Genomic DNA, 13,861 nt, shown 5'->3' with positions numbered 1-13,861 from the left:
GTAGAAAACAATATTACAAGTACCAACATTACAACATAAATGGTTTTATCGATACAACATAATATGAGAGTTAAAAATTCGAACATATAAATAATTAAGTAATAAGATAGGAGAGATGAAGAATTCAATTAAATGTCACATGTTATTTATTGTTTTTTGCCAACCTTTTCCCACCAAATATTAAATCCGAGGATTTCAAAGGTAAGTATTAAAGTATTAAATATTACAATCGAACACTTATTCTTAGAGTCTACTATATTGTATTTCATCATAAAAAACACAAAAATAAAATTTGTGATTTTTTTTTTGTCTTGATATGGCATTTTCAAACTTATTTGAAGATTGAATGGACTGACAGGTCACAATAAACCTTATATAGTCGCAGTGACATAAAGGGTGCAAGATCCCCTGACCTCATAATATAAATAAATGGACTGAGGGTCCTTATATAGCTAAACAATTCTAGGTATTAAAGTTATAGTTATTACATGTGCAATAACAATTTATGGGAAGTAATGGGGCATTAAGGTACTCAAATTCATTTTTGGGAAAAGGAATAATCACATGGCATTGTTTTTATAGCCTTAGATAATTGTTGTTAAAGTAATATTGGCAATAAGTAACCAAAACTATCAAATGATTATCAACAAAAAAATATTTCCATCATTCGTATTTGATTTATTACACGTTACGTTACGAGTATGAATTTTTTTTTAAAAATAACTAAATTTTGATAAAGCACTAGGACACATGGTTTTGCTCATAATTTTCGTATTTAAAAAAATTACTTACAAAAAAATAAAAATTAATCACTTAGCCTGTACTACTATACTCGATGATTAAGTCCTTGACCCTCCTTTATGCACTTAAAATGTAGAAAACATAATCAGATATGTATTCAATGTGTAAGTGGGTCACAGTTATAAGAATGACACTTGTTTTTATTTATTCATCGTAAACCAGGTAAGAATGAGGGACTCGTATAATCGATTAGTAATTGCATTTAAAAATTAGGAGAATCGATGGCTTAATTAAAATAAAACAATGATCCCATCCAAAACGTAAAACAAACTGAATAGGAACAACCAAACAACAATATATCTATTTTTTTATTATTAGATTAAAACCAATATTTTTAGCTTTTCCACTTTTTTATTTGACCAGCGACCGGGTTTCGTCGTTACCGACATCATCAGACTGGTATATATCTAGTTTATCACATGACAATATATCTAGTTTATCACATGACACTACTACAAATGAGAAAAACTTTTTCAGAAAGATATATACATAGAAAGGTATTGAAAAGTTTAAGTTTCTTTTGTTGACAGATTCATCAATAAAAGTATACGGTTAGAAGATTTACGAAATATTTATGTTACCAAAGATGTTTCCATATAATTTAATTGACGCACGTACAAAGATATCTCAATGGGACTGATCTAGATTATGCACATGGAAGAATAAACAGTTATAATAGTGGCTACCCTGCCTCCCCGTCTCCTCTCGCTCGGTGCTAGAGACCCCGGTCGCTACCTGCGCCTATACTCCGGTTGGTTATCGTTCGCGGCTTGTCGTCGACGGTGTTCCTTTGATGTTTGTTCTTAATTCTAACGCGTCTAGTGTTTGTTCCGCTAGCATTTATTTCCGTTTTCTGTATTAAAAACGCACAGTTCCTTGTTATTTTACCTATCTACAGCGAAGATTTGTGAAACATAATCTTCAAAAATGTGATTTGAAGATAAATTGCGCGAATTTACGCTCCCGTTTTATTCGGTGGGAATATGACAGTCCGTGATTTTAGTTTGTTTTGTATTATTTTGTATGTGAAAATATCCGGATATTTTATTCCGGGGAAATCTGACACTACCGACGTATGCGTGTTAAATTAGATGCCAAAGTTTAGTGAGTTTCATTGATGATAAAATTTTGTTTTGTTGTGGTCGGAGTTGAGTAGACGGTCCATCGCTGTGGGGGTATTTTAGAAATAGTCGCTGCTCGCTTGTATTTCGATCGTGTGAAGTAATAGTGTCGATAATGATTGCATTTCGTATCGTCTATTAGTTGTTGTGAATTATTTTAGTGGTTATTGTGTAACAAAGTGCTAAAACTCAAAATGGAGGGAGTATCGGTGGAGAAGGAGTATTCCGCCCTGGGAAACCTCTTCCAGCAAATCATCAATGACATGAAGGTAATTTAATATCGCAATTCGTATAATTAAATAACAAACCATAACACTAATGGATATTACACAAGATAATGTGTTAACTGTAATTGTGTTGTTTAGAACTGCGCGTTTACCATGTATTTGCACAATATTTTGGGAAAATGAAAATGGGTAACAAAATCTAACACACGAGCTGAAAATGGAATAGTGAAACAACAAAAATCGAAATTTTGAAAAGTTTGTTAATGATGGGAATGATGTTTATTTATTTATGTATATTTCTTATGTAAGTAGGTAGTAAATATATTTCGGGAAAGAATAATATGTATACATATGCAAATGAAAATAAAATATTTTTGACAATAAAATCTGTACATTTGTATTGTACAGACATGATCTGTACAATCCAAAAATAAAACAATTTGTGATTTTTTTTTCTAAAATAAAATTCGTAAATAATTAGTATACATATATAAAGAAAAATAATATTTATACATTTTTGAAAGTAATGAATATTTTTATTTATTTAATAATTTTTGTAACAGTGTTTTGATTAACAGGTTTACTTTGTAGAATTTCATAATAAATCGAATATTTGATACTATGAAAATCAAATTCAATTGTTATTTAATGATGTTAATGAAGAGATGCATAGATATGGAAGATATATATATATATATATATATATATATATATATATATATATATATATATATATATATATATATATATATATATATATATATATATATATATATATATATATATATATATATATATATATATATATATATATATATATATATATATATGTATATTAGAGTTTTTAAATGGATGTGGACCAAAATTGCCTCCAAAGTGTAGTGGTTAGCGCGTTTGACTACCGTCTTGGATATACTATGGATTCGATTCCCGGGGTCAAAATAAATAAAGTGTAGCACAGAAATGATCACCTTACCTTCACGTAATTAAGGATCAATATAATACTGCGTCGATAGGGTTTAGTGCCCTATTTACACTTGGATACAAATAAGGTTACAAGACCAATATACGCAAAATAACACATTTGTCAGAAACTGAAGGATTGTTGGAATATAATTTTCAGACATATGTTACGGTTACCGCTTACCCAATTTTTTTTCGATTATCATCAACAAGGACGTTCGAGACCAATAACAAAGTACTCTACGCATGACATAGATTTATTTTCATTCGTTATGTAAAAGAGTCAATTGTTATGTAAAAATATTAATTACCACATGTTATATCGCAAGTACCCACCCTTAAAAACCTTTAAAAAATATTATATATCAAATTTTTTTTTTCAAACTTTACATAAGTATATAAAGATACATGCATTATATTTCCAATAAGTAATTTATATGGCGTATTCTGGGACAAAGTTAGATTTATAAGGGTACCTCACACCCATACAAATTATTAAAAAGTTTAGAAAAAATAATGTAGTAGTACTACTACTATGTTTCCACCCAGGTGTAAGCAGAGAGGATGGAACGCCACACTCTTCTGTCCTGACATACACTCTTTGCTTCCTTCACATCCATACATCTGGTCTACGATTACGCAGATTTTGACACCACCAGATTTTAAGTTCTGATTGATCTGATCGTGCCAAGTCTTTTTCGGCCGTCCTCGTTCTGTTCTCCCGCTCACATTCGCCACATACGTAGTAATAGATAAATATATAGTAAAATAGTGGGAAATACAGCAAAAGTGAGGTAAAAAGTACGATTGAAACAATTTATAATATATAAAAAATTGCTAAATTTTATAAACAAAATTTAAAACAAAATTTTAAACTAAATAAATTGTATTAGTGAAGATCAATAAAGCAAACACATAAGGGTCAATTAACTATTTTTTGTTGCAAAAATGGCTGTATTTTATTTTCGTAAAAAAAAAAATTATGAAATATTTTTTTTTTAAATACATGTCAAAAAAAAAGAAAAAAGTCCCTCTCCAAGCACAAGAGCTCGGTCTCTTTTGGAGAGGCTCAGCGCAACTAAAATTATAAGATGGTATGAAGTAGAACCGTATAGAAATTGTATTAAATTGTATAAAAGATGGAACTATATTAAATTACAATTTAAAAAAAAACTAGTGTCACTCAACCAAGTCTAGATAAAAAAATAAATATTAAATTTTGTTTTAAAAAATTCTTAATTTTTTCACACTAAATGCAACATACTCGTACGATGTTTATAAATCGCTCTTACCCTCAAATTTATAGCTATTCATACCTACATACCCAGTTTCTACTCTTTTACTAACACGTAGGTAGGTGCAACGTGCAACGTACAACACCCACCCTATAAGTATAGCTATATGGGAATTGTTTAGTGACGTCCAGTCGAATCGATATTCGTGACAATCGACATTCGCCCATTCAATAATATCTAGGTTTGCAACATTTTGACTGTGTCGCAAATCTGGATTATCTCTAACTAGGAGATATTTTTTACATTATTTTTTGACGTACTTATGTATTTGTAAATAAATTAACCGGTCAAATTATAAGCTAAAATAAAAAAAAAATTAAAAGGGTAGGTGTTTTCTAGCATTTCTTATGTATGTGAATATAATCCACGATTCGGATCTCACTTACAAATGAAAGAGTTTCTGCTCAATAAAAAGCTTCTCTCATCCTGCCATAGATATCTCTAGTGAAGTTTATTGTGAATTCAAACACTATGTTTCGAGTTTAATCAATATATCTAGAAGTTCCAAGAATTTAAGTAGTGCGGTTCTCGATCATGGGTAGAATTGGTGAACGTTACACGTGTGTGAAGTTATCACTTAAACCACCCTATGATGGTCGTAAGCCCCGTAAATGCCCGGACTTCCATATTCTTCTTTTTCCATGTTGAGATGTTAAAAAATAATATCTAGGTTATGGCTTTGCCGACTTTTCGCATTTATTTTGATCGTTGATGTCACTTTAGTGATATACTTAAATAAACATCTGTTGAAAAAATGTTGTTAGTATTTGGTGCACCTGTTATAACAGACGACACTTTTTTATCTGAAGCGACGCCAGAAAAGAAAATTTTAAGTAACTGATGGTCAAAATAATAAAAAATACATTCAGATGACCGAATCCTTATAAAAATGTTCCGCAAAAATGGCCTTTTACCCGCAATGGCTAGTTACTCTACAGTTTACTCTACATGACAACGCTTGTATTTAAATTTACTTTTAATGTATTACTTTTATTAATTTTGAAACTAATTTGTTTCCATTTTTGCAATTAATTAAGTTATTTAACAAAATAATTGAATGTGTTCGAAAGTGATTGATTTATTCAAGAGATTTTAACTTACATCGAGAAAGTAATGTGGTGTGATAAACTATATTTTTTCCCCTCAAACTATCTAATTGCATTTGTTCATATGTAAGCTATATAGAAAAACTAACCGCCTTTAAAAATATAATTTCAATAAGATGTGCCATATCCCCAAAGTAGCGCAAATGTATTAAAAACGTATTTGATGCGTATAAGTATGCCATCAAGTGGGTATTCACATTATAACTTGCTGTCTATTTTCCTTTAGTGGTTATCTTTATACATTTTTTCAATCGCAATAAAATAAATATACTTACGTATTGCAAACATACCTACATAAGTTCAAAAGTATCATTGCCATCTCTTATTTATTGGCGGCTTTATAGCTCTCGGCAGTATCGGGTCAAATTTTATTTAAAAATTATTTTGAATGTTTTTTGTAAGTTGACAGGTTTAATTTATTTATGGAAAATAAAACTTTGTAAAATTTTTGATTCATTGTACAATAGACGTCAAATTACCGAAACAAATTAGTCTTCTGTGCGTACAACTATGAAATATCATTTTTTTCTATTATTCATATTTTTTCCATTCATGTTTTCGCATTCATTGTTTTTTTAATGACACGTAAGTCATGGAAATATGTAATTTATTACCACTTTCATTGCATTTTAATAATAAATATCGCGCACAGAAAAGAGAAAATTATGTTACGCGAATGATGACTGGGAGTTCCTGCCGTTCCCTAAGTGAAATATTGTGTTATCTGCCGAACGCTTCTAGGAAGCAATATCGGAAAATTGTAATGAACTTTTTCGTTGCTCCACATCCCTATCTGTCGCCTCCCCCGCACTAATATCGTTCATCCCCCGCGGCGGCGATATGACGATTCCCTCTTTACGCAACACTATTGGCTCGGGGGACTCCATTACCTACCTTGTATGCGTGACAAGATCGATCTGAAACGGGACAACCCTAACTCGTTAGAAGGGAAATTTGAAATGAGAACAAAGGTAATTTATAGTGCTGTTCTTGCTATTCGTCATTTTGTATCTAGTATCGCTATTTATTCTGGATTATTTATTTGATTAGTCGAAATAATCGACGGGTATGTGTGAGGAGATGCATGAATGTGGAAGAGGCGAAGAATGTTTGCAAAGGCGGAGTGGTGTGGCGTTCTATTCTCTTTGCCTTAGGTTACGCGGCGTGATGGTTAGTTAGTTAGTTAAAGAATTGATATCTTATGTGATTCAGTGCCTAAATAGACATCCATGGTAACATCGGTACATCGGCCTCGACAATGTATGAAAGTTGATACAACATCAGTCAATCGCATTTCAATAACGGATAACCGAAATAATCGAAAAAATAACGAAATAATAATCGAAAAAAATAATCTAAAAAAAGAGATGTCGATGCAAAGATGGTTCGAAAACAAACATGAAAACAATAGTGGTGAACAAGTAGTGGACCATCTCTACTTGCGAACAAGAAAAAAAGGTTACCACAAAGAAGCGTAAAACTGTAAATTCTGGAGTAAAGACTTGTAAAGGCTACTTCTGCCCACGATGCAATGAGAAGTACCTTCCAGGATCCGCCCAAAGAAGATAGGATAGAATGTATTTAATGTAAAGCGTGGTGGCATGAGAACTGCACAAACTATAAAAATAAAATTTACCTGCGATAATTGAAAGTAAATAACCCCTAACAGGAGCCGTACGCAATGCGTACACTTACACTACGGTGTGCGTATACTTACCCCGCATATGGGGCAAGTGTACGCATTCGACATATCGTAGTCGTACAGGAGAAAGTGACCAACTAAAAAAACCCAAAATGTTCAGGAGGGCCATTTAAGTCACTTTTGCTTGGCAAGAAAATAAACATCAATGCTGTCATTTTTAACAAGTCAATATATTATATAAAACTTCCAAGTATAAAATCCTTTGAGATTTTTTCAGGGCAATATTGAGCTTGTAAGATATCAAATAGTCAATGATCACGTTTTTGTAAAAAATGCACTTGGTCATTTTCTCCTGTATGACTACGATATACTTAAACTTTATTATATTATATGACTTTTTTGTTTAAATACCGAATAAGGTGTTTTTTTTATGTATCTAAGAAACGATTTATTATAAAAATTTTAAAGAATTGGATTTCTAAAAACAGTTTTTTTTATATCGAAAAAAAATATGCGTACCTACAGTTACCCCACGCGACTACTCGTATTCCCTGCGATCAACTCTAGTGCAATTGAATCCTCTAATCGATGTCTTTTTCAGCCACCAAATTGAGTTAGTCGAGCAACGCAAATTCTTTTTTGTTCGCCGTAAAAACCTGCGAATGAATAATGGAAGACGCTGCCTTAATTGCAGGCCATAATCTCCGCAGTAACAACCCGCTCCGTCCCTTGATACTGCCAATTAGGATGCAGCATGCATATTCACAGCAGGGGCGGATCAGTAATTCGGTAAAAAAACGCCGGGGGCGACTTACCCCATTGAATTAATGCGTCCCATTTGCATCCCCATAACGAAATCCTCGACTCTGGTAACACCCCGTGGAAGGGTGGAGACTCGCGGCGGTCTAAAAATAAATTGTCGCAAACTGAAAATTTAAAATCTTAATTACGGGCGCGATGAAGAAGGAAAAAGAGGAAAAGGAAATTACAAACATTCTCAGGCTTAGGCTCAAAGTTTACCTCATTTAAACTTACTCTACATCACGCCTCCCCGCAGTGGTAGGCAGAGAGAATAGAACGCCACATCAATCCTTCTTTGCACACAATCTTCATACATCTCCTCATACATACACACCGATTATTCCGACTCCTGACCTGACCACCTTCAAGTATTTTAAATACTTGATCATGCTTTGTTTTCCTCGGTCTTCCTCTGGCAATTACATTTGTTTGAAAATGCCATAACTAGGCAAAACAATTGTCACAAAATTGATTTTTTATGTGTTTTTTAACAATAAAATACAACTTGGTAGACTCAAAAAATCTGTATCTGATTTCAGCATATTTAATATATAAATTAAAATGGAGTTCTACAAATTAAACGTCAAATCTATAAATAAATTGATACACATTTTGATCACTCCTTTCAAGAACGTCATAAATAAAAAATCGTCAATTTTCAGTTATGCATGTTTTCGGAATGCCCAGAAAATGTACTATATCCCAGCAAAAGAGGCATATTTTTAACGTAATATTTACCCGCTACAGGGCAGAAAATGTTGTTTTTTGCATTTTGAAGAAAAGGTATTGTTTAAATATTTTTTTAAATAAACAAAATATTTTTCAAATGGAGAAAAAACCTTCAGGTTTTACCTAAAAAGATATGTTGCACAGTAAAAAGTTCAATAAGTGGCTTGATATTTGTAAACTTTAAAAACGTTCTCCTGGAAAATCAAGTTTTTTGATTTATGACGTTCTTGAAAGGAGTGAGCGAATTGTGTCCGTTTTATCAATCGGTTTGTATACTGCGGCTGTCTAGTTCTCAAATGTCAAATATGATGGAAGTACGACGCCATTAGTAAAAATTATAACATCTTCGGATAGGGTGATTAATTTTGCGCCACCCTGTGTATATAGCGCCACAATCAATCTATATTAAACTATCATGTAACCGTGTGTCATCATCATGCCGAACGTATGAATTCCAATTTGTTTCTGGATAATCATAAATTCTCTACTGTGTATTTAAAATAATTAAGCGATTCGGTATGCTTGTTAATTGATACGTTTTCATTTTGTTACGGAGTCACATGAGATTGCAAACGTCGTTAATCACAATTTCAAAGGAAAACAACAATAAATTAATTATCGCTTTTAGTCGCGTATCGGCCATATGTTTTAATTTATAAAATAATAATTGGCTCAATTTGAGCGAGCGAGTCCATACTTTCTTTAAGACACCTACCAACCATAATGGTATTTTTATATTATTTTTGACACCCAACAAAGCAGTGCCCTATGCACCATTGGGTGCGGAGGAGGGTTTGGTGATGATGATGAATTCGCAAAATAATAATTGGCTCAATTTGAGCAAGCGAGTAACTACGTATTTTCTTCAAGACACCTACCAACCATTATGGTATTTTTTATATTATTTTTGACATCTCAATAAAGCAGTGCTCTTTGCACCATTAAAATTACCTCTTAAAGAAACACTCTACATATGATGTTCAAGTTCTGTTTAATTTTTAACCTTTTAATCGATCAGAACCATTCGAGGAATCCTCACGCTAAATTCTCCATATTGAGATTGGCATATTGAAATTAATTAATAAACTATGACGAATACATGTGTTCTTGTTAATGTAGGCGCTAAATTCATATTGACTCGGGTTCAAATCAATAAATAAACTAATGTTTGTATGTCAGCATCCTTTAAGAATTTCAATTAGCCATTAGGTGAGCCGTACGTAGACTGGTCGACAGTGATTCTGTTAAATGGATAACTATGTAGATGTTTCTCATGTACTTTGTTACGCTTAAACCGAATACAACCACAAAAATTGGCCGCCGGTCGCAGTTTTTGTTATTGTTGGAATTTTATATCGAAGAACTTGTATAAGACCTTCTTCTTCTTCAATGTGTCAAGTCATATCCCTCTGATGTCGACTATCACTTGATAGTAATTGTCCTTGTCTTGGGCAGCTCTAAACAGCGCCTCGACGGTCCTGATCCCCGTCCTATTTCGTATATTCTGGCGCCAGGAGATCTGAATATGGAAATTTATCTTCTGCTTACACCTCGTCGACCCTTTTATGATTAGATGCAATAGCTCGTCCTTCTCTCCTCTCAGCACATGCCCAGATAGGACACCTTCCAGACCTTGATATCAATCAGCAACTGTCTCCCCTGTTCTTGCTTTTTGGAGCACATTTCCGTTGCTGACCATATCGGTCCATATATAAGACCCACTCTGAATTTATTAATATATAAACACGACTAGTTTCGAGAACCACGGATGTTCTCATTATCAGTTTATATAAAAAATAAACCACTGGTATATGACCGCTTTAAAGTTTATTGATGTAAACACGACTAGTTTTGAGAACTACAGAAATTCATCAACATTAACTGGTTGAAATACAAACTGTTAAAAATGGTTTGTGTTTTTCTCCTGTCGATAAATAAATCTCGAAACTGTCTTCTTTACTTTGACAAACTTTAAAAAAAACGTTATCTCAGACATTTATACGATTGACACATTGTTAAATTATTAAATGAAAATAAACGAAATACGAGTAACTTACTAAAATATATTTTTAGATAATAAACGAAATACGACTAACTTCCTAAAAATGTAGGTAAAAATATATATTTTTAATAATGGGTTGCCGAAAAGATATATTTTTTACGACATGTGTGATTTATTAGGCGTTTTTGTTATGTCGCGATATTTTATTTTATTTTTTTAGGTTAATGAAACAAACGGCTTTTAACTCGCTTACCGTTGCGTGTTGTACCGAATTGGACATTAGTGTTAAACGAATCTCGGTTCCGATAAGAGTATTTAAGTAAGTATCACAATCTTGATTTTATGAGTTAATTTTTATAGTCTACTTTCATGCCAACTTGACGGCTCTGCGAAGCCATAGAGATATAATTCACATGCATTTTTTTTAGTACCGACAAGGTGAAAGCTTGTAGAAATTACGAGAATACAATGCTTGTCACCGCTGAATGGGTAATCAAAATTTCTGTCTTGTATTTTTGGGATTATTTTGAAGGTACTTACTTGCATGTGGACCATCTTATGCAAAAATCGTCCAACTCACGAATCGGCAAGCTGAGAATATTGCATTTTAATATATTCAGAATTAAAAAAAAAATCACTACATTGAATGGTAAAAGTAATGTTTGTTTTAATATTACATACCATAAAGAAGCATTGTTTACTGTGTGATATTTTAAAAATTTATTTTGTCAATTAGATCACAGTTCGGTATTTCATTGGTTTCAGCAAAATAAAAAAAAATGTAATGAACACGTCCAACATCTTGGATGGTTTTAGTGATTTTTTTCTCTCTTTTAGTTCAAAGTTGAATACATTCAAACCACACGGATTTTTTCGGCAATATTTTCTTGTATGTAAATAATTTTAACGTTAAAAATGCTGAAAGCTGTAAACACAGATGAATGTTACTAACATATTTTTTCCACGGACTTACTTACTGGTTATGGGTTAGATTTTTTTTAATATTGATGATTTAGCATTCTCAAAAGTCAAAATTTGCAAATTGTGAGTTGGACAGTTTCTGCACAACATGGTCCATATTGTCCGTCGCCCGTTTAACGTAGCACGAGCGATATATTGAAAGCTGTCCCACCGCATTCTCAGATCTGATACAGAAGCATCTAGGCTTCCTGAAATATCTTCTCATGGAAAGCAATTTTTTTATAAACTTTATAGAAACAAAATTGTATCTTGATTTTACTGTGGTTTTACAATTAAAAGCTTTCAAAATCCCTGTCACTGCCAATCTAAATAAATACAAGTTTGTAAAACCACTACCAAATTTTCTAGAAGTGCGCGGTGTAGGCAGTGAAAGGGTAGTACGAGCGATAGTCGTAATGCACACTTTCTTTACGTGTATCTGTTTATCGGTTGAATCTGATGAAGATGAGGCGAATAATTTAGTATGGTCAGTACGCTGGACGAATGTGCATTACGTGAATCGCTAGTAGGTAGGTACTTCAGGAGATGTATTCCTCGTTAGGAATCTAGTCTAGGTAGGTACAACATATTCAATACAGCGAAGCGCCAAATATCCGTGACAATTGAAGGACGCTGAAGAACAATGTCATTAAAACAGTTGATGTTTGCTGTCTAGAACGTTGCTGGTATAGTGTAACATTGATTGATTACTTTTAAAACTAAACATGTGATCGTAGGCGCGGAATTCTTTAAATAGGTTGCCCGGTTTGATTTCTTAATTTTTTTTCTAATAACTTAATTTTCATCACTTTACTGTGGTCATCACTTTACTGATTTTCATGGAAATCAATTACAAAATATTCTTAATTCACTATCTTCCCTTTCACCCCTTTTCAGGCTTTTGATGATTCGCATCAATGAACCGAACATTTAAATATACAGCAGGGTTTCTATAATCCGAACCGCCGCTTATCCGAACACCCCTGTAATCCGAATGTCCACTTGTCTCTCCCGCGCTTCTTAAAAACGGAAATCCTTGCTACACCAAAATTGCGCCAGTTACTTACGGAATGCCAAATACATATGTACTGAACAGGTATTAGAGTAAATAACATGTTGTAATCAGTAATTTATGTACCGGGAATCTATTAAAGTAAAAAGTGCGCTGATCCCCTTAAATTACCGGGATACACGTGAAATAAAACACTTTCCCGAAATTTCCCGATAAGTATCACATAATATTTTGGCTACGACACCCCTTTTCCCAGCGGTCAGTACTTGTAATATGGTTTGTAGTAAGTTCGCGTTTTAGCGCGCACACTACACTGCAACCATGCCACGCTTCCAAGCTAGAAGAAGTGTGCATGTTCTACGGTGTAGACTCTACACCAAGCGTGGCCAACCCGCGGCCCGCGGTCATGTATGACGAATATATTTTTGAACCAGTGATATTAATCGGTAATGTAAAGGCAAAGGGGTATATCTGTCTCAGACCAAATTTTACAGGAGAGCAAAAAGAAACGTTGAAATTAATATAACTCATTTGTTTTATGTATTTTTATATGTGCATATCTTAATTAAAGTAAATAAGTATTGCTATAGTAAATAAGTAAAACTTAATAAGTAACTAAAGCTTTATCATTTTGCCAGATTATGGAATACACTATTTTAGACCCTTTGCCATTACACTACCGAAATGTGATACGCTGTTTGATACATCAACAAACTTTTTACGCTCAAGTATTATCTTTGAGCCAAAACATGCATGTTGGTATAAAAACAGTTCAGCATCGTCAATTTAAGGCAATCTCGAAAAAAACATTCTATCCATGTTTGACAACCACAGTACGCAAATTTTATAAATGTTGAACGTGTCTCAACGTTCAATCAAACCAACCTATGACGGATTGTTAGCACTGTAAATACCCAGAGTTATATTTTCCTCTTCATCTTTGTTGAGATATCAAAATGTAGCAATTTAAATGTTTATTTATATTGGCCACCAACCAGTTTTCGTCATTACTCGGAATCTCGAAAAAAAAACTCGCAACTACGTATTGAAATATATTTAGAAAAATTAAGGAAACAAAAAAGAAACTCAAATCTCACACTGATTGATTATTGATAAATGGATTTTATATAAAATAAAATTGGTAATATAGTTTGATTTATATGTCCTAATTAATATTTTTGATTGTATTTTTTTTCAAAATG

General features: G+C 32.8%; 1 protein-coding gene across 3 annotated transcripts in view; it reads left to right on the top strand.

Annotated features, from left to right (window-relative positions):
* The first annotated feature begins 1,469 nt into the window (after positions 1-1,469).
* mim (missing-in-metastasis) overlaps positions 1,470-13,861 on the top strand; it is a 193,929-nt gene continuing 181,537 nt past the window's right edge. For all 3 annotated transcript variants that reach the window (XM_088261874.1, XM_088261875.1, XM_088261873.1), the window contains exon 1: positions 1,470-2,191. In XM_088261874.1, coding sequence (XP_088118000.1) covers positions 2,117-2,191 — 75 coding nt within the window. In that variant the 5' untranslated portion in view covers positions 1,470-2,116. The remainder of the gene's footprint in view (positions 2,192-13,861) is intronic.

This window comes from Brachycentrus maculatus, unplaced genomic scaffold (assembly GCF_059751285.1).
Source record: "Brachycentrus maculatus isolate JH-2025_06_01 unplaced genomic scaffold, ASM5975128v1 h1tg000168l, whole genome shotgun sequence".
Lineage (NCBI taxonomy): Eukaryota > Metazoa > Arthropoda > Insecta > Trichoptera > Brachycentridae > Brachycentrus > Brachycentrus maculatus.
The sequence above is the reverse complement of the archived record's forward strand: the minus strand, read 5'-3'. Positions and strand labels throughout refer to the sequence as shown.